This window comes from Hypanus sabinus, chromosome 1 (genome assembly GCF_030144855.1).
Source record: "Hypanus sabinus isolate sHypSab1 chromosome 1, sHypSab1.hap1, whole genome shotgun sequence".
Taxonomy (NCBI): Eukaryota; Metazoa; Chordata; class Chondrichthyes; order Myliobatiformes; family Dasyatidae; genus Hypanus; species Hypanus sabinus.
Window position 1 is genome coordinate 187724018 of NC_082706.1, and position 22611 is coordinate 187746628.

The window sequence follows — 22611 nt, forward strand, 5'->3', positions numbered from 1 at the left end:
ATTGCGGTTTCAGATCATGTTCCTTTGTTTTTATCTTTAAATCTTCCGGGTGTCTCCCAAATAAACAGATTCTGACATTTTAATCCAACTGTGTTATCTGATAAGGATTTTTTTTAATTTTTAGAGAGACAAATTACTTTTTTTTTTGAAGAGAATATGCTAGAAGAGACCTCTAGTCTTATTTTATGGGATGCTTTTAAGGCTTATATTGGAGGACAAATTATTTATTTTACCGTAAGTGTTAAGAAAAAAGCTAATGAGGGGATTGAATTTACCAATCAGTTGAAACAATTAGACCAAAAATATGCTTTGGCTCCAGATCCTTTTTTATATAAAAGACTAAGATTAAAACTAAGTACGATCTGCTTTTAACTTATCCAATTGAAACTCAACTTTTTATAAAGATAAAAGTCAGTTTATGTTCATGGAGATAAAACCAGTAAACTATTGGCTAACCATTTAAAGACCTTTATAGTTAAGTGCCAAATTAAAGAAATTTGTAAAGCTAATGGTGATAAAACATCTGATCATTTAGAAATAAGCGATACTTTTAGAGAATTCTATTCTAAACCTTGTAGTTCTGATCCTCCTAAAGATAACACTGTAATGAACAATTTCTTAGATCAATTAAACATTCCTACACTTTCTGATGATAATCAAAAATTGTTGGATCAACCCATTTCTTATGAGGAAATTGCCAAGGTTGTTCACTCTTTGCACTTGGGGAAGGCTCCGGGACCTGATGGTTTTTCTGGAGAGTTTTACAAGGCTTTTTTTCCTCTTTGCTTATACCTCACTCATATTTAGTCCTTTCAGACTCTTTTAAATTAGACAGGTTGCCACAATCTTTTTATGAAGCCTCTGTTTCGCTTCTTCTTAAAAAGAATATGGATCCAACTGAATGTTCTTCTTATAGACCAATTTCCTTCCTTAATGTTGATACTATAATTTTATCTAAACTTTTGGCTCGTAGGATTGAAAATATTTTGCCACCTATTGTTTCTGATGATCAGACTGGATTTATCAAAAATCGACACTCCCACTTTAATATTCATTATTTAATGAATGTTATTTATTCTCCTTCTAAAGCGATATCGGAATATGTGATATCCTTAGATGCTGAGAAAGCCTTTGATCAGGTTATATGGAATTATTTATTTAAAACTTTAAAAAAATTTAACTTTGTGCCCGATTTTACTCAACGGATTACATTACTTTATCTAGCTCCCTCCGCTCAGGTTCTTACTAACTCTCAGAATTCTAAACCATTCAAGCTTCAATGTGGAACTAGACAAGGTTGTCCTTTGAGTCCTTTGCTTTTGATTTGGTCTTAGAACCTTTAGCTATTGCTTTCTGGGAATCTAATGATATCACTGGTATTTTAAGGAGGGGTATTACCCACAAAGTTTTGCTTTATGCTGATACATTTCTAATGTGGAGTCTTCTTTACCTTACGTACTTTCTTTACCCTTCTGCTTTAGTCAGTTTTCAGGATATAAACTTAACTTTCATAAGAGTGAACTTTTTCCTTTGAATAATTTGGTATTAGTTAATACTAACCTTCCTTTTAAAATTATAAGAAATCAATTTACCTATTAACAATTACGAGGAATTATAAATTCCTTTTTAAAGAATGTTTTTATACTTTTGAATTATGTTAAGAAGGCACTATCAAATTGGTCATCTCTTTATCGCTGATTGGCTGAATTAATTTTATTAAAATGAATATTTTGCTTAGATTTTTATATTTATTTCAGGCCATACCTATTTTTATTCCTAAATCCTTTTTTGATTCTCTGGATTCTATTATGTCTTATATATGGAAAAATAAAATTTCTTGATTAAATAAAGTTCGTCTTCAAAAATATAAAAAGAATGGAGGTTTAGCCTTACCCAATTTTAGGTTTTATTACTGGGCAGTCAATATATGGAATCTTAGGTTTTGGTTATATTAATGGAGAGAACTGTCTGGTCTGGGTTTCTTTAGAAGCTAATTCTGTTAATAAATTTTCTATCATTTCTCGGATCCTCAATTCCTTTATCTTTAAGTCATTTAACTGATACTTTTGTAGCTAAACACACTTTGAGGATTTGGGTACAATTTAGAAAATATTTTGGTTTATTGAGGTTTTCACTTTCAAGTCCCATTTTTTTCTAACTTTTTTTTAAACCTATGACTGATGTAGTTTTTAAAGAGTAGAATAGATTGGGTATTAAATGTTTTCAGGATTTGTTTGTTGGAGATAGTCTCTCTTCACTTGAACAACTGTCAGCTTAAATTTACTTGATACAATTTTTAATTTGAAACTCTTCCATAATAGATCTATATCTAATATTTATGGTATGTTGTTGGGAACGAGAAATATTCCTTTAGACAAAATTTAAAAACCTCTGGAAACAAGATTTACAGATTCCAGTTTCTGACGATACTTAGAATGAAATTTTTAAATTGGTTAATACCTCATTGTTATGTACCCGTCATTCCCCATTCCCTTCTATAATTTAAAGTGGTTCATAGGGCCCACATGACTAAAGATAAGCTGTCTCGTTTTTATTCTGCTATACCTCCCTATTGTGATAGATGTAACAATGGAGAAGCTTTACTAATTTATATGTTTTGGACTTGTCCAAGTCTTGAAAAATATTGGAAGGAAGTATTCCAAACTTTTTCGTGCTTTTTAAAGTGAATCTTAAACCTAATCCTTTAACTGCCTTATTTGGTATTGTTGGAGGAAATTATATTATTTTGGAGACACATGATTTGCACATTTTGGCTTTTATTTCTCTTATAGCCAGGAGGGCGTTGTTGCTTAAGTGGAAGGATGCCACTCTGCCTACTCATTGGTTACATGATGTTATGTCATGTTTAAATTTAGAGAAGATTCAATGTTCAATTTCTGAACCTAGACAAGATTTTTTAACATTGTGGGGATCTTTTTTCCATTATTTTCAAAATCTTTGATTTGCTATTAAGCACAGATGTTGGCTAATAATATGTTTTACTATATGATAAGGGTCTTTTCCTTTTCTTTCTTTTAACCAAACAGCTGTTTTTTTTCTGGTAGTGGGTTTAGATTTTTTTTGTATCTCTTTTATCTCTTTTCAATATTATGTTTAAATTTAATTTACATGGATATGAGGTAATGAGACTATATTTGTGATTACAATAAATTGTAATCAATATATTATATATCCTACTGTTCTCTGTATTCTTATGTAAGAAATCAATAAAATATTGAAAAAGAAAAAAAGAAAGAAGAAAATAATTTGTAATATTCAAGGAAATGCTGCAAATGTTTATAGTTAATTATGTCCAACTTCCAATTTGTGAGATGTGGATTCCTCTGGCAAGGCTAGCATTTACTGAGTAAGCCAGGTTCCCTTGAGTAGTTGTGCATTGATTTTATTAAACTAAAGTCACATATGTGCTACTGAAGCTCTTTAATTTTTTTCAACATTAATATTGGGTTTTGAAAATCCAGAACTTGTATCCAACAACTATGTAAAGAGAAATGCTAGACATATGTATCTATATGGCTTGAAGGTACTCCAGGATCTTGTTTCTTTTGTTCATACTTTAAGTTTGTATTTTTGACATGTCACTTTTATATACTGAACCTGGTCTAATTTGTTCTTGTCATATGTATGAAGTACAGTGGAAAAACTTGTCTTGTATACCATTCCTACGGATCAATTCATTACAATGTATTGAAGTAGACAAGGTAATACAATATCAGAATGCAGAAAAAAAATCATTACAGCTGCAGAGAAAGTGCAGTGCATATAGATGATAAGGTGCAAGATCACAACGAGGTCAATTGCAAGGTCAGGAATCCATCTTTTCCCAGTACGGAACCATCAGTAGTGTTATAACAGCGGAGCAGAAGCTGGCCTTAAGCTTCGGATGGTACATACGAAAGGGGAGAAAAGAAGACTTTGAGTGAGTGGAGTCTTTGATTATGCTAGCTGCTTTACTGAGGCAGCAAAAACAATAGGAAAAGTCCACGAAGAGGAGGGGCTAGTTTCTTGCAATCATAGGCACAGCAGTTCCCATACAAAACAATTGTACATCCAAATAGGATTCAGATTCAGTTTATTGTCATTTATAAACCACAAATATAATGCAGTTTAAAAAATGAGACAACATTCTCCGGAATGATATCACGAAAAAGCACAAAACAGACTACGCAAGAAAAACCACAAAACGTTTGGTAATCCCCAATCCAGAGTCCAGAGAGGCTGCTGCGTATCGATATTGCGCTTTCTGGATGCTTTCTGGGGCACCAAAAGAACAAGGTAGAGTGCCTTAGTTTCCACCTCCCAGTGTCTCTGACATCTACCTTCATGAAGTGCTTCAAGAGGCATAAAATACATTCAACCCAGCTGCCCAGACAACCTTGACCCAGTGAAATTTGCCTACTGTCAAAACAAGCCTATGGTGGACACAATCTCAGCTGCAAGAAAAAGTTTGTGAACCCTTTGCAGTTACCTGGTTTTCTGCATTAATCCCATAAAGTGTGGTCTGATCTTCATCTAAATTTTTCATCAAAGCTGAGTACACCATTTAAATAGTCATAGTCAAAAAAGGATGTGAACCTCTGGGATGCCCTGCCGTATAAAAAAGACATACCAAGTCAGGTTACTGACAAAGCTTGCTCTTCTTAAGAAAGATTTGTTTAAGTGCATCACTTAAGAGCAACTTTCAGAGGACCTTAGAAGAAGAATTGTAAAGATGCATGAAAATGGAAAAGGCTACAAAAGCATTTCTGAAGACCTGAGTGTTCATCAGTCCACAGAAAGAAAAGTTGTCTACAAATGGAGGAAATTTCAGAATTCTTCTTACTCTCCCAAGGAGGGGTGTCCTGCAAAGATCACACTAAGAGCACAATGTGCAATGCTGAAGAAGATGAAAAAGAACCCAAGGGTAACAGCAAAAAACCTGCAGAAATCTCTAGAACTTGCTAAAGTCTTTATTCATGTGTCCTATAAGAAAAACACTCAACAATAGTGATGTTCATGGAACAACACCACAGAGGAAATCACTGTTCTCCAATAAAAGCATTGCTGCACATCTTAAGTTTGCAAAAGACCGCCTGGATGTTCCACAATGCTTCAGGGACAATGTTCTGTTGACAGATGAGACAAAAGTTGAACTTTTTGGAAGAAATTTAGAGGAAAAAGGGCACTGCACACCAACACCAGAACCTCATCCCAACTGTGAAGTATGATGGAAGCAGCATCATATTTTGGGGCTGCTTTACTGCCTCAGGGTGTGGACAGCTTGCAATCATTGAGGCAACAATGATTCAAAATTGTAGCAAGATATTTTGCAGAAGAATATCTGTGTAGCAGCCTATCACCTGAAGCTATGTTAGAAGTTGGATGTTGTAACGACAATGATCGAAAACGCAGGAGTAAATCAACAACAGAATGGTTTAAAGAGAAGAAAATTTGTGTTCTTGACTGGCCAAGGCAGGCTCAAGACCGTGATCTAATTGCTGTGGCATGACCTAAAGAGGGCTATTCATACAAGGTATCCCAGAAATATTGATGAACTGGAACAGCTTTGTATGGAGGAATAGTCTAAAATTCTTTCTCGCCGTTGTGAAAGTCTGATCAGCAGCTATAGGAAATGTTTGGTGGAAGGTATTGCTGCTAAAGGAGGTTCTACCAGTTCATAAATCCAAGGGTTCACATAATTTATCCACACACAAAATGCTGGAGGAACTCAGCAGGTTCAGAAGCATCTGTGGAAAAAAACAGTAGTCCATAGTGTTACGTATCCCGTAACTGGATAACTTACCAGCAAAGATAGAGAGGTCTGTTGTCACTATTTTCAAACGTTTTTATTTATAAAGGGACACAAAAGTAGGGTTAATACATACATACAGATAGTGCACATCATCAACATTCAATCTAAAGCGCGGGTATAGTAATAATCATCATTAAGAAGTGAGCTCTGCTGGTGTCTAGGGGTTAATAGATTGTCCGTTGGAAATATAAAAGTCACTCTGAAAGTCTGTAGGCCTCAGCCCTTTGAAAATCGCTGGGTTTTGTGTGGGGCGACCGAGAGAGAGAGATTGGGGGGGAGAAGAGAAAGAACTTGCCGAGTCTTGATGAATCTTCCGTGAAATCGGGGGAGCGTTGGTTTCCTCTCCCCGATGTGAGTTAAAAGCGGTTTTCTGTGATTCCAGCCACAAATTCCAATCCCGGAATCTAACGCACATGGCTTCCTTCAGAATGGCTTCCCGCTGCTGCGGGATCACTCTCTCGTGTCTTCTGGGTGCGTCTCAGGGGCTGTCCCCCTGAGACTCTCCTTTATACTTCCTCACAGGGTCACAGGTGTCAATCAGGTTGGTATGATGCAATCTCTCTCTCAACCAGCCCACCTTGCCCGAGGGCTTTTCACGTGGTCTCCATGAGACAATAGTTGCTGGCATCTTATTCTGTATTCCTGGGGGGGACGTGCAATTTTTCACGTTTCTCTCTCTCTCTCACTTCCTGGGTCTACTGGACCCCCCCCCCCCAAACGGGTGCTCTTGCGATTCTCACAAAGGAGGGGGCTGGGATCATAACAATAGATACTGCCTGGCCTGCTGTGTTTATCCAACATTTTGAGTGTGTTGCCAGCATCTGCAGATATTTTCTTGTTTCTGATTTGACATACTTTTTCCAACCTGGACTGTGAATGATTAAACAATGTGTTCAATAAAGCCATGAAAATTACAATTGCTTGTGTGTTATTAGTTTAGGCAGATGGTGTTTGTTTTTTTATTGTGACTTAGATGAAGATCAGACCACATTTTATGAGTAATTAATGCAAAAAAGTGTTGGCGCATGACCTAGTGGATAAGACATCAGTCTAGGTCACTGGTTCACTGGTTACTGGTTCGAGCCTCAGCTGAGGCAGTATGTTGTGTCTTTGAGCAAGGCATTTAACAACACATTGCTCTGCGACGACACTGGTACCAAACTGCTTGGGTCCTAGTGTCCTTCCCTTGGACAACATCGGTGGCGTGGAGAGGGGAAGGCTTGCAGCATGGGCAACTGCCGGTCTCCCATACAACCCTGCCCAGGCCTGCATTCTGGAAACCTTCCAAGGCACAAATCCATGGTCTATCGAGACTAACGGATGCCTATAATGCAAAAAAGCAGGTAATTTGAAAGGGTTTCACAAATTTTTTCTTGCAACTGTATTTCTGGAAAATCTGGACAGTATAGCTGCCTACATCGGACTATTGTCTATTGACCACAGCTTTGCCTTTGATACTATAACTCGAAGCAAACGCATCATCAAATTCAAAGTTTAAAGTAAATTTATTATCAAAGTGCACCCTTTGTATGCTTTCTTCATGATTGCACTTGTCTGCTGGGCCAAGGCCAGATCCTATGCAATGATAACACTAAAGAATTTAAAGTTGCTTACCATCTCTACCTCTGATCGTGGACCTCCAGTTTTTTGCTGACATTGAGTGAAAGGTTGCTGTTGTGGCACCAGTAAGATTTTCAATCTGCCTGCTATATACTGATTTGTCAACAGCTTTGATTCAGCCAATGACAGTGGTGTCGTCAGCAAACTTAAAGATAGCATTGGAGTTGTGCTCTGTCTTAAAGTCATAATATAGATCAAGTAGAACAGGGGACTAAGCACACAGCCTTGTGGTGCATCTATCCTGGTGGATATTTTGGTGAAGATATTTTTGCCAATCTGAACTGACTGGGCTCTGAAAGTGAGGAAATCAAGGATCCAGTTGCACAAGGTGGCATTGAAGCCTAGGACTTGGAGCTTATTGATTAGGTTTGAGGGGATGATACCATTGAATGCCAAGATGCATCCTGATGTATGCATCTTCACAGTCCAGATATTCCAGGGGTTGAGTGAAGAGCCAATGAATAGCATCTGTTGTTGACCTGTTGTGATGATAGGCAAATTGGAGCGGATTCAAGTTGCTCCTTTGGCAGGAGTTAATATGTTTCATCACCAAGCTCAAAGCACTTCATCACAGTGATGCTAAGTGCTACTAGGCAATAGTTATTGAGCAGGCTACCATGTTCTTCTTAGGCACTGATATAATTGAAGCCTGTTTAAAGCAGGTGGGTATCTCAAACTGCTAAAGTAGAATCAGTGAACACATCAGCCAGTTGAATAGTACAGAACTTCAGTACTCAGCCAGGTACCCCGTCTGGCCAGGATGCTTTCCTTGGGTTCACCCTCTGGAAGGATGTTCTTACACCAGACTCAGAGACTGAAATCACAGGATTGCCGAGGGCTATGGAAGTTCATGAAGATACCTCCATGTTTTATAGACAATAGGTGCAGAAGTAGACCATTCGGCCCTTCGAGCCTGAACCGCCATTCTGAGATCATGGCTGATCAATTCCTATCAATACCCGGTTCCTGCCTTGTCCCCATATCCCTTGATTCCCCTATCCATAAGATACCTATCTAGCTCCTTCTTGAAAGCATCCAGAGAATTGGCCTCCACTACCTTCCGAGGCAGTGCATTCCAGACACCCACAACTCTCTGGGAGAAGAAGTTTTTCCTTAACAAAGTTAAGTTTCCTTAAGTTTTTCCTGACCATCAAAGTGAGCATAAAAGGCATTGACCTCATCTGGGAGCAAAACCTATGTCACTTGGGTTCACTTTGTAGGAGGTGATAGCATTCGAGCCCTGCCACATCTGTCAGCACCTCCCTCTGCAATTGGATCCTTGACTTCCTGACCAACAAACTGCAATCAGCAAGGATAGGCAGCAACACCTCTACCATGATTATTCTCAGCTCTGGTACTCCACAAGGCTGCGCCTTCAGACCCCTACTCTATTCAATCATTGACTCCAGCCAGATTTTGCTCTAACTCCATCTCCAAGTTTGCACTGTAGTCACTGTATCTCAAATAGTGATGAGTTGGAGTACAGGAAAGAGATGGAGAGCTTAGGAGCATCATGTCGTAACAACGTTTCTGTCAATGTCAGCAAGAGCTTGTCATCAACTTTGGGAAGGGAGAGGTGCACGTACTCCTGTCTACAACAATGGTGTAGAGATTCAGAGGCTGGGAGCTTCAAGTTCCTAGGAGTGAATATCACCAATAGCCTGCCCTGGTCCAACCACAGACATCACAGCCAAGGAAGCTCACCAATGCTTCTACTTCCTCAAGAAGCTAAAGAAATTTGCATGTTCCTGTCAACCCTTACCAATTTTTTATCAATGCACTTTGAACAATACTTAAGAGATGTGCTTTCACTGAAAAAAATTATTTTTTGATCTTAATGATCATAAATACTGGAATATATTTACACTAAGGAGATTGGGAATGATTATGGATATGTCGATGTAAGTTATTGAAAATTAATATTTGACATTCTGACTTATTTTTGAAATATTGCATGATGAAGTGTGCTATTCTGTAATTTCATTGATAATAAATTATACTTTTCCTTTTCAGAAACAATATTAAATCAGGTTTGGACACAAGAGATAGTTCCTTGACCATAAGTGATGGCAAAATAAAAGGAAACATCAGAAATTCACCTGGTCAACAACTGCCAAGATTTTGTCATCAATGTGGAACCAAGTATCCTGTGGAAGGTGCAAAGTTCTGCTGTGAATGTGGAATGAGAAGGTTGATGCTTTGATCATATAATATGAATATTTTCCAAAGAAAAGATTAGTACAATTTTCAAAGCATTTTCATAAATGAGCATTGCACTGTTCAACATTACAAAAATTTATCCAAGATCAAAATACATCATTTAAAGACAAATTACAATAACTAAAACAATAGAGCAATCTTTGAATTATATGCAGTGCAATATAAGCAATTATGAAATTGTGTTTTGTAAAATTGCTATTCACAGTGTATCAGGGTGCTTGTTTTTCCAATTGGCTGCTGTACATTGAGTAATCTGTGTAACAGAGAAATTCCTCTGTTTATCAGGTGAAAGTAAAATCTAACATCCTTTGGTGATCTAATAGAGGAGCAATGAAATGTAACATTTGGAAAATGAATTCCCGATAAATATGTTGCAACTCAGTTGTTCAAATATAATGGCAAGTTCATCATTTCTTGAGTACAGTATAAACTTGATAATGCAAATAATACATTGCTCAGCAAATTATAAAAATGGATTGTATCAAATGTAGTGAAGTAAATTCATTCTACAAAAAATAGGAATAGGAGAAAAATGTCAAGATGAAAGCATTCACTTTACCTCTTGTATCAGTTTAGTTTACACACATCACTTCGTCACAAACTATGCTGAATATTTGTATGGCTGCTGCAAATTATACATATACGATGCCAATTTAGGGCTGTTATGTTGGTAAATGTCTATGACCAGCTTGTTGGGTAGATAGCCATTTTCTCTTTTGGCAAGGCATTTTAACTTCTGACACTGAAAATGTAACTGCATGATATTGTGGTGTGAAAGTAAATCTACCTATATGCAGATTATTGTGACAATGCAGGATTAAGATTTAAGGTCCTCAAAAACAAACATTTATACAGAAACAGATTCTATACTGGTACAAGCTTACATATATTTGGTCATTGTGCTGAATCACATTTCTCTTGTAATTAAGTGTTAGAAATTGCAATTTAGTGTTCTGTTAGTACCAGTGTGCAGTGTTTATTCATGTAACTAGAGATGTTTTATGTAAATGATCTGATATTTCTAAATATCAAAAGGTAAACCCAATGATATTGAAATGTTAAAACACTCAGCCCTGCAGACCTTTTTGAATAAAATGAATCCTGAAAACCATCCAGCAACTCTTAAATATAGAAAGAAGACAATATAGATGTTTTCTTTTGTTCATGATGTATATTTATTTGAATTTGTTATCTCAGTGTAATGAAAGTTCACCTATCAGAAAGAATCTTTTTTTATTTTTGTTTTTGGAATCTCTAGAAATAGTTATTTAGGGTTCCAGTCCTGATCTGATATGAATCATGAATCAGAAAGTTATGGACCATACAGTACATTGTTCCCAAGACATAAGAATGTATTGAAGCTGGCAATCATTGCAGTACTGGGTTCAGTAATCAGTGGTGCTGACTTACTTTCACATGAGACTTTCAAGGACGTGTTAACCTTCTCAGATGAAATTAAAAGATTCCATGCCACCATTTAAAAGTTAGTAGCATTTGTCTTGCATCCTAGCCAATGTTTATACCCCAATCAATATCACATTTGTTTTTACTGATTATCTGCTCACTGTTTGCCATGTTTCTCTAAGAACACTGACTCCATTTAAAATGTATTTTTGATGTGAAAGTATGGCAAGACACCTATTGTCTTGAGCCAAGTGGCTTAATTCTGCTCCTATGTCTTATAGTCTGTAATATAAAAGGGGGTTGGCTGATTGTGAAAGTAACCTAGTAATGAATTACATCACATTTTGGTAGTAAATGCATTAAGTACCACTGAAGTTGCTCAGTGGAACAATTTTATAAGGAACTTTGTTTATTTTAATGGAATTCCTTGTAATAACTTGTTTATTTATTAAAAGAGTAGAAGATAGAATTTTCCTTTTTGTACACTGGTATATTATAGGGACAGGGTTTTATATATGGGAAAATAATCTGTGTTAGGTTAACTTAATAGTTGTTGTTCCTCTTCACCTTAAAATCACTTCGTGCTTGTTCAGCCTTAAAGCTTATAAGAAGCACAGCACTGTGAAAAGGTCTGAATTTAAAAGAATTTGCGGATCTTGAAGCAAGTTTCTGGAGATGTTCATGAATCTGTGATGGCCGCACTTGCCATTATGTTATATCTAGATACTTAGTAATTGAAGATAGTGCTTTATTTTTAAAAATGGGCTTTCAATCTGCCTACTTCATGGTGTCCAAGAAGAGCTGAAGCACTGGGGAATGTTCGTTTAGGAGAATGTTCAGAGGTGTCACATACAATATTTAGTATAGGAAAAGGCTATACAACCCAATTAATATCTTTCGGGGTTATCCAGCATGAAAATAGGCCTTTCCACCCAACTGGTCCATACCAACCATGTTGCCTACTTGAGCATTTTCCATTCGCCTGCTTTTGGCCCATGTCCCTCTAAAATCTTTCCAAACCATGTACCTGTCCAATTGTACCCATTTCTACCGCTTACTTAGACAGTTCATTCTATACCAACCTCTGTGTGGGAAAAATCTGCCCCTAGGATCTGCTTTAAATCTTTCCCCTCTTACCTTAAACCTACATCTTTAGCTTAGACTCCCCTAGGAAAAAGGACTGTGTCCCTCATGATATATCCTTCTGTGAGGTCACCTTCCAGCTTCCTACACTGATGTCCATATTTATTCTCCATGCAGGTATCTTTCTTTCCATTTCTCATCTTCCTCATGCCAGCCTTTGAGGATATCGGTATTCCCAGTTCTCTCTTACGTACACTCGATTTCATTGTGAAAGTGCCTCAAGCATTTGCTGAGATAGGGAGTACCAAGTTTTTTGCATTCCTGAGTAAAGAAAGCTTCTATTAGATTCATCAGCAGTATTTATACTCCACTTGTTGAAGACTGCAAAAATTTAAAAATGTTTCATTTTTCCCCATCTAACCACCTAATAACATTAAAGTGACCTTTATATTTACTGGAGACCAGACATAAAGTGTGGTCTTATCAGGATAAGCCATAAGTTTAACTGTTAGAATTTTCAATTTCTTGCCAATCTCTGACACTGCACTAATAGATCTGTCTGTATTCCTTTGATCCTGCATCCCTTTCAGTTTCTCTTTTAAAGATAGGGATTATTTTTCTGTTTTTCCTATCAAACAGCCACATGTAATGCTTATAGATTAGAAGTCAAAGAGCTGTTCAGTCTATTATCTTGCCTTCTTTGGTCTTATACATAATCACTAATTGGGAACATACCTTCAAGTTTGCTTATTACAAAGGTCAAAGCAGTCAATGAAAATTATAAATAACTGTTCTGGCAGCACCAATCCCGTGTAGGATATCACTCACAGCCTTCTGGTTCTAAACAGGCACGCCTCACTGTTTTAGGCATTCCTAAATTACAGCTGTTTGTCTTCTAACTCAGTATGCCTTAACCTGTTACCTTAAAGAACATTATCAACAGCCTTCTGAAAATCCAAGCACATAATCTTTTTCATTCTCCTTGTTCCTCTGCAACCTATGCTGACTTTTATTTTTTTTTTATTTCTAGATGTTGTATTTTTATTTTGGTATGAATTGTTATCTTTAACTGATGTTAAGCTAAGGACTGTAACTCCCAAGTCTTGTTCCAATCTACTTTTACATATAGAACTATATCAACTGTCCTCTAGTGGGGCTGTCTTTAATGGAACCTGTTTCTAACTTACACCCAACGAAACTCAGTAGACAATCCCTCCATGTCATCCTCCTTCCCTGCAGCCGCAATGCTATCTCTGATCAACAGTACCATGCCCCCACCTCCTTTGCCTCCCTCCCTGTCCTTTCTGAAAACTCTGAAGCCTGGCACTGAAGTAACCATTCCTGCCCTTGAGCCATCCAAGTCTCTGTAATGGCCACAACATCATAGCTTCAAGTACTGATCCACACTCTAAGCTCATCCGCTTTGTTCACAATACTCCTTGCATTAAAACAGACACCTCTCAAACCTTCAGTCTGAGCACGTCCCTTCTCTATCACCTGCCTATCCTGTGTCTCACACAGTCTCCAAGCTTTCTCTATTTGTGAGCCAACCACCTGTTCCTCAGTCTCTTCAGTTTGGTCCCCACCCCCCAGCAATCCTAGTTTAAACTCTCCCCAATAACCTTAGCAAACCTCCCTGCCAGGATATTGGTCCCCTGGGATTCAAGTGCAACCTGTCCTTTTTGTACAGGTCACTGCTACCCCAAAAGACGTCCCAATGATCCAGAAATCTGAATCCCTGCTCCTTGCTCCGATCCCTCAGCCACACATTTATCCTCCCCCTCACTCTATTCCTATACTTACTCTCGCATGGCGCAGGCAGTGATCCTGAGACGACTACCTTTGTGGTCCTACTTCTCAACTTCCTTCCTAACTCCCTGTAGTCTGCTTTCAGAACCTCCTCCCTTTATCTGCCTATGTCATTGGTACCAATATGTACCACAACTCTGGCTGTTCTCCTTCCCATTTCATAATATCTTGGACATGATCAGAAACATCCTGGACCCTGGCACCAGGGAGGCAAACTACCATCCATGCTTCTTTCCTGCGTCAACAAAATCTCCTTTCTGGCTCCCTAGCTATAGAGCCCCTACCGCTACTGCCTTTCTCTTCCTTTCCCTACCCTTTTGAGCCACAGGGCCTGACTATATGCCAGAGGTGCAGCCACTATTGCTTCCCCCTGGTAGGCCTTTCCCCCCCAACAGTAATGACGTAGGAGCCACAGGGGTGCTCTCTAGCCTCTGACTCCTGCCCTTCTTTCTCCTGACTTACCCACTTATCTGTCTCCCCAGGGTCTGGTGTGACTACCTGACTATAGCTTTTCTCTATCACCACCTCACTCTCCCTGACCAACGAAGGTCATCGAGCTGCATCTCCAGTTCCCTAACACAATCCCTAAGGAGCTGCAGCTTGAGGCATCTGGCGCAGATGTGGTCGTCCTTGAGGCTGGGAATCTCCCGGACCTCCCACATCTGACACCAAACACAGAAAACCGGCCTCACACACATACATGTCTGTATTCTACTCAGGCAACCTACCTCGCCTTGACCCGTTATCGCCGAAGCCCCGTTGAGCCACAGCCTTCCTACGCTGTCTCCCTCTACTCAGATGTCCACTCTATAAGATGTATTCTTTTAAACTCTTCTCACTGTTTTCACTAGCTGACGTCCATGTGCTTGCACAGTAGTGCCTCGATCAAACCGCTGAAAAAATAACCATAAGAATTAAACATAATTTCTTTTGTGAGATGGTAATGAGCAGTGGAATTGGCTGCTATAGGGGCAGTAGAGACAATGGGATAAATTTAAATTGAGCTTTTTATTATCTTTATCAAATCCATTTTGCCCTTCATCTTTCCTGCCTATGTGTAATCTCTGCTGTATTATTTTGGCATGCCCACTGTTTTGGTTGCTAAGGCTGTAGCACTTGCTGATTGATGTTGTACACCTGATACTACTTGGTCTAAATAGCACATGACCAATCTGTCCCATCATGATATTTTTACTAAGACACCCCTTGGGCTTGTTGATTCTTCACTCTAAAGATCAGATCCCTGAGCTAGAAAATTTAGTATTATATGCAACAATATAACTCAATTTTCTGCTTGCATGTAGAAATTGCCTTTCTCTTTCAATTTTGTTGAAATTAATCTGTTGCATTCAAACTGCTCTAAAGGTCAAGCAACAGTTGTGGAGAAAGAAATAACATTTCAGGTCAGTGCTCTAACTTCATGAAAGGTCATCTGCTTAAAATATTAACACCATCGCTCTCCATAGATGCTACCTAATTTGCTGAGTGCATCCAGCATGTTTTTTTTTGTTTGTTTACAGAACATAGAACAGTACAGCACAGGAACAGGCCATTCAGCCCACAATCTGGTGCTGAGCCAAGTCGGTAATCAAATGGCCAACTAAACTAATCACTTATGCCTACACGGTGTGTATATCCCTCCAATTTCCTTATATTCATGTGCCTATCTGAATGCCTCCCCTCTCACCTTAAATACATGCCTATTGGTATTGAACATTTCAACTCCAGGGGAGAAAGATACTGTCGATCTATTCTGTGCATCTCATGATTTTGTAAACCTCTATCAGACCTCACTTCAGCCTCACCCATTTCCCACCCATCACCCATAGAAATCAACCCGTTTCTCCAACCTCTCGTTATAGCACAAGCCCTCTAGTCCAGGCAGCAGCCTGGTAAACCTCTTCTGCTCCCTCTCCAAAGCCTGGACATCCTCTTTATAAAGGGTGACCATTATGTATGCAATACTCCAGATGTGGCCTAACTAGAGTTTTATAATGCTGCAATGTAACTTCCTGACTTTTGAACTCTGTGACTCAACTAATAAAGGCAAGAATGTCATATACTTTCTTAACAACCCTATCAACCTTTCAGAGAGCTATGAACTTGGACCCCAAGATAATCTGTTCACAACATCGTTAAGGATCTTGCCCTTAACAGTGTACTATTTCTTTACATTTGACCTACCAAGGTGCAACACTTAATATTTGGCCAGGTTAAACTCCATCTGCAACTGATCTATATCCCATTGTATTCTTTGCCTGTCATCCACAACACCATCTATCTTTGAATCACCTGCAAACTTACTAACCCACCCACTTTCATCCAGGTCATTTATATACATTATAAACACCAGAGGTCCCGGTAGCGAAGAAGGGTCTTGGCCCGAAATGTTGAGTTTACTCTTTTCCATAGATACGGCTCCACCTGCTGAGTTTCTCCAGTATTCTGTGCATGTTGTTTTGATGTCCTAGTACAGATCCGTGTGGAACACCACTAATCACAGTCCTGCAGGTCCCTTCGACAGCTACCCTCTGTCATGTATGGGCAAGACAGTTCTGAATCCAAACAGCATGCGTTTAATCTTCTGGATGAGCTGCCCATAAGGGACCTTACTAAAATCCATGTAGGCAACATTCACAGCTCCACCTTCATCATCACCCTTGTTACCTCATCAAAAACCTCAAGTTAGTAAGACACAATTTGCCCTGCACAAAGCTGTGCTGGTTCTCCCTATTTAAGTCATGGTTTTCCAAATGCTCATAAATACTATTCCTAAGAATGCTCTCCAGTAAAAGCTCCCTACCACTGGCATGAGACATTGGTCTATTGTCTCTAGGATTATCGCCGGTTGCCTTCTTGAACAATGGAACATTAGCTATTTGCCAGTCCTCTGAGGAATTAACTATGACTAAAAAGGACACAAAGATAGTGATCAAGGCCCAAGCAATCTTTTCACTTGCCTCTCTCAAACCTAAGGTATATCTCATCACACCCTGGGAACATCCACCTTCATGCTCTTTAAGAGATACCTCCTCCTTTTACTTCAAGATGCTCTAGCATATTAACACTCTTGGCACTGATATCCTTATCCTTCACATTCTTCTCCTAGGTAAATACTGATATAAAGTGCACATCCTCCACAAGGTGGAGTATTATTGTGTATGAAACTACAGTTTTTAAATTAAAGCAGTATTTAAGTTGTACAAGACCTGGTGTTGCAGTTGTAATAGGGATGTGAAATTAGAAATGTAAAAGAAAAACAAATATTTTCTTTTGCAGCTGAAAAAAATGGATGATCTGATATTTTTTAAATTATGAAGTGGTAATTCATAAGTATTTAAGGCGATTGTTTCCAGTTGTCAACTTGATAACTAAGAATGCAAGTTTTAAAAAAAGAGAAAATTAATCCGAGTAATTGTAAAGGCTTTTGAATTCTCTGTACAAATCATAACTGAAGTGCAGCCAATGCTCCCTCTAAGATGTGAAGGCACTCATCTTTTGCTGTTAGTGCACAAAGGAAGTTAAGCTGCGCACAAAAGATGTCACTCTCTAGCTCGTTGACATAGAACCATAGAACATTACAGCACAGAAACAGGCCCTTTGGCTCTTCTTAGCTGTCCCGAACCGTTTTTCTGCTGACTCCCACTGGCCTGCACCTAGCCTATATCCCTCCTTACACCTCTCATCCATGTACCTGTCCAAGTTTTTCTTAAATGTTAAAAGTGAGCCTGCATTTACAACTTCAGCTGGCAGCTCATTCCACACTCCCCCCACTCTCTGTGTGAAGAAACCCCCCCCCCCCATGTTCCCTTTAAACTTTTTCCCCTTCACCCTTAACCCATGTCCTCTTTTTTTTCTCCCCTGTTAAGTACATTTCATGATCGTACACAATCACATTCCTTTTCCGGTTTCTGATGCAGACAGTATTAACAATGAGGAGTTTATGATGAAATGTCTGCAGATTTTAGAACTGGCTTATTTATACTTTTTTAATTGAAGAAGTTATTCATCCTGTTGACTCTGGGCAAAAAAATTGCACAGCGCAAGATTTTTGTGCACACTGGTCATTACAAGTTAGATGGAACATTGAATACAGCCTACACATTCTTTTAAAATTGTAGGTACGTGGTCAGCACAACATTGTGGGTGAAAGGCCTGTAATGTGCTGTTGGTATCTACATTCTACATGGTGATTGTAAAGAATCAATAAAAGGTATAGAGAGGGTGTAACTGATAAGGCAAATTAAGAAAAATTCTGTTGCAGCCATTGAGTGGTTTTTATTTATTTAATCACCAGGTATCTATATCTTTATTTTCACAATACAATATTTTTATATACAATATTTCTGATACTTGAGACTTCTCAATAGTAATACAAGTCCCAAATCAGATGTTATATAATAAAATGCAATTGTTGCAATTACCATAGCTCCAGAAAAACATTTAATATTGCACTGGGGTAACATTTATGCTAAGCAAGATCGGAAGAAAAATCATTAAACCGGTTTTTGTATTGAATGTTGAGAGTGAATATGATTGGGGTTAGACAAGAATGTCAGGCTGCAGCTACTGATAATTATTTTTCCTAGACAATTACAACCCTACTTTTGAAGAGCTTAAAGACATTACTGTTGAATTTGAACAATTCTTTGAGATCAATGGTACTGATTTAAAATTATTTTACACTGAAGAAAAATGATAGGCTATTAAGATAAATGTCACCACACTGTAATTGTTTAAGTATAAGATGTTGAGTTGTTCTGTTTTTGGAAGTGCAGCTCAAGCAGAGCTGGGAGTGATACCAAGGTGTCAGCTGGTTGAAGATTAACTGAGCTTCAGCAGAAATCTCTGGAGTGAAGTTTTATGTTAAAGTACAGTGCACAGAAATGTACAAGTGAAAAATGTTATTTATGTGCAGCCAAAAGGAATCACTGCCCATGGATCCGAAGCATTTTTTTTTTAAAGTTAAATCATGTAGACATATAGGCAAGTAAGCTTAAATAGTGTCTGAGCTGAACAGGGATGGATAGAGGAAAGTGTAGTAATTAAAGAAATCTAGGTTTTTAAAGAAGAAAATAGAATACTGGATTTAATAAACCAGAGACCCAATATAACAGCAGTTTTTAATTGTTCAAAGTTTAGTGACTGATAGAAAATGCAAGTTTAATCATCAGAAAAACAAAGGTACAAATTGTGCTTGGATTTAAAATTCATGCCCCTTTATGGCCTTAAAACTAAACTTATTAGAGTGCCACCTATTGGAACATAAAACAATCTGCTAGTAGACCACAGTGAGTCAGGCAGCATCTGTTGAGGGGAATGTTCAATCATTGTTTCATGTTTAAGATCATTACATCTCCAGGGATCCATCAGTTAAACAGATGCAGTGTGTGGACGACACATTGGACTAAATAGCAGAGGCAACAAAGCCAAGAACCACCAGAAAGTAAACAAGCCAGTATCCTGGCACAATCACAACAATTTACCCTCAAAACAGTAAAGATGCATATAGACTTAAGGAGAAATCTGAGAAATCACATTCATCATAAATGCTTTGCAGTTAGCACCTTTTCAACATTCAGGTTCCCAGGCATCATATTTCACAGGACCTCCTGAGAACCCTATCTTATTCATAACAAAAAGGTTCAGCAGAGGATGGACTTCTTCCCCAGAACATTCTGGTGCAATTCTACACTGCTATCATAGAGAGCACCTTCACGTTAGCCATTACTGTCACATCTGGCGCAGCATCCTCTTGCAATATACAAAAACTACAGTGAACCGTTAGGTCAGCAGGAAAGTCACTGGGGGTAGTCTGCAATCACTGTAGGGCTTGTATGTGCCCAGGACAAAATAGCAAGCAGAAAAAAAATCATTGTGGATATCCCCACCCTGCAAACTATATTTTCCAAAAGCTCCCTTCTAAAAAGGGATACTTAAACAAAAACTTCCTGGCATCTTAGAAGTTTCTTTCCCAAGGCAGTTTGACTATTCATATTAGCTACCCCACCTACCCCTCCACACATCTTTATTATCTCAGTCATGCAATGCACAGTAAAAACTTTAAATCACTTATAATGCTGTTTACATTGTAAATACATGCTAATATTTATGTACATTTTATTCCATATCCATCCTTTAACTTATTTTTATATAAATCTCTATATTTGTTGAATGTTTTTTGTTGCACCAACGCACCATAATAAATCCCTAATATATGTAACTGTATATGGCATACATCGTGCTTGTTGGATGACAGTTGTCCCAAGTCATTTCTGGAGAGGGCAATGCAAACCTTGAGTTTGGCTCTATTTTGCTTGTTCTGCATTTCTGCTCCATGCAACCTAACACTCCCAATTTCACAAGATACTCTTTATAATGTAGAGAACTATATTGGATCATAACCATATTTAGGTTTAGGAAGAGGCTGATTCCTGCATTTTTGCATCTCTGGTACCTTATATTGAGGTGTCACCTATTACATTCATTGTTCAATATTAGCCTGAATTTTGGCGTTTGCCACTTTTGCTCAAAAGCAAATAAATGGAACAAGGAGTTTTTTCAATCACATTTGGGGAATTGTGTGCACATGTCATCTATTAATAATGATTTACATTTGATATCAAACATCACTACAAATATCAAAGGGTTAACCTTCTGAATAATTGTCCCCTGTATCACTAGTGGTAATGTATGTGTCTGTGTTTCAGGTGATCACTTTTATTCTAATGTTACATTTTTTTCGCAAAGTAGAACTATTGTAATATGATTTATTCTATACTGGGAGTTTCATGACCTAGGATAATGTGCAAAATATAGTGAGAATTAGAAGACAGGAATCAGAAGCATTGTGAGTACTGCTTTAACTGCAAGCCTTATGTTAGTGGAAAAACATGCTGGAAGTCTGCTTTTGTCTTTAAATGCATTTTTACTCTTCAACTGGTGTTATGACCTTTTTTTTAATAGATAAAAGTCTTGCTCATTGCTTCATTCTTGCAAGAATTCTGCTGAACTGTTATTTTTAATTAATAAACATTAAATTTTGTTCCATTAACATCAGAAACTTTTTTTAAACAGCTATACATTTTTCTTTGAAATTTCATTTTAAAATGTGGTATTCCCAAATTAATTGTATAACATGCATTTTAATTTTTGTAAATATTTCTATCCATTGAAATTTTATTCTGGTATCATGTGCATTTTTATATTTTAAGCAGTCAATAAATTGCATGCTTTAACTGAATTTTGTGTTCTTTTGTATCTGATTTGTTACGTACCCCGTAACTGGGTGTCAGACCAGCAAAGAAAGAAGTATCCGTTGGAGTCCGGTGGTACCAAAACTAAAGGTGTTTATTAGTAAACTATACAATACAGTATCAAAAATGCAAATATACATATAAAACAAGTTAGCAGTAATAAATCTAAAAGTGTAGGAATGATAATAAGCAATAATAAACAAGCTCAGTTCAGACATGCTGAGGTAGTTATGATTGTTGTGTTGTAAACGTTGGAGAGAGAGAGAGAGAGCGAGCGAGATGTAACAGCTGCAGCAGACAAACCTATTGCGTTCTTATTCCGTCGTATTGTTGTGGTCATTCAGCTATGACCCAACTGTCCTTCAGCTAGACCATTCTTCTGTGGTGGACTCGTCACTCTGGCATGAGTGGACACACACACACATGTCCCCACCGGCCCTGCCGTAACACTGTGAGCTTTATTGACCGATCTCCTGATTCGGTCCCCGAAGCCCCCACCTTCCTGTGGGTTCACAACGCTCAGTCAGTGTCCACTGGTGTGTCTGAAGGGTGTCTCTCCAGACCCACTCACGGGGTTTCAGCTATCCATCAACTCTGAATGACTGTGTCTATCAAATCAGACCACTCCTGCTGTCTCCTGAGGAATGTTAACGAGCAAAGTAAAGTCCTTGTAGTGAAAGGTGAATAATCCAGGAAGAGTCATAATACAGTAAATCAACAGTCTCTCTCCCTCTTATCTGTAGCAGATGTTCTTGCCCGGGCATCATCTCTCTCAGTAGCAGCATAGCAACAGCAATAGTTCGTAGTTCTCGGGGGGGGGGGTGTTGGGAATGGTTAACTCTGCACCCCATTTCCATTAAGTCTGTCCATCACTCATAGCAGATTGTTTTATTAAAAAAAAACAGGATGTTCTTGGATAAGAATATAATTGGCATCATTCATTTGCAGGTGACGCCAAAATAAGTGGTATATTGGACAGTGACAAAGGTTACGCATAATTACAATTAGATCTAGGTGAACTCAGGAGATTGGCCGAAGAATGGCAAATAGAATTTAACTCAGATAAGTGCAAGGTTTTGCACTGTCTCTTTTCTGGTCATTAAACTGGAAAGATATGGAAAAGAATCATAAAGCTGTTACCAGAACTGGAGAGCTTGAGTCTGGATAGGTTGGGTTATTTTTCTCTGGATGCTGAGGGATGACCTTATAGAGATGTAAAATCATGAGGGGTGTGGATAAGATGAAAGGACACAGTCTTTTTCCAGGGTAGGGGAGTCTAACGCTATAGGGCATTGGCTTATGATGAGAGGAGAAAGATCTAAAAGGGACCTGTGGGGGAATCTTTTGACACAGATGGGTATATGGAGTGAGCTACCAGAGGAAGCTATTGAGGCAGGTACAATGTAA

General features: G+C 38.2%; 1 protein-coding gene across 1 annotated transcript in view; it reads left to right on the plus strand.

Moving 5' to 3' along the window:
* Positions 1–21169, plus strand: part of zc2hc1a (zinc finger, C2HC-type containing 1A) — a 90001-nt gene extending 68832 nt beyond the window's left edge. Inside the window, exon 9 of the mRNA XM_059983497.1 lies at positions 9446–21169. Within this exon, the coding sequence (XP_059839480.1) occupies positions 9446–9635 (190 nt within the window). The 3' untranslated portion in view covers positions 9636–21169. The remainder of the gene's footprint in view (positions 1–9445) is intronic.
* Positions 21170–22611: the final 1442 nt, after the last annotated feature.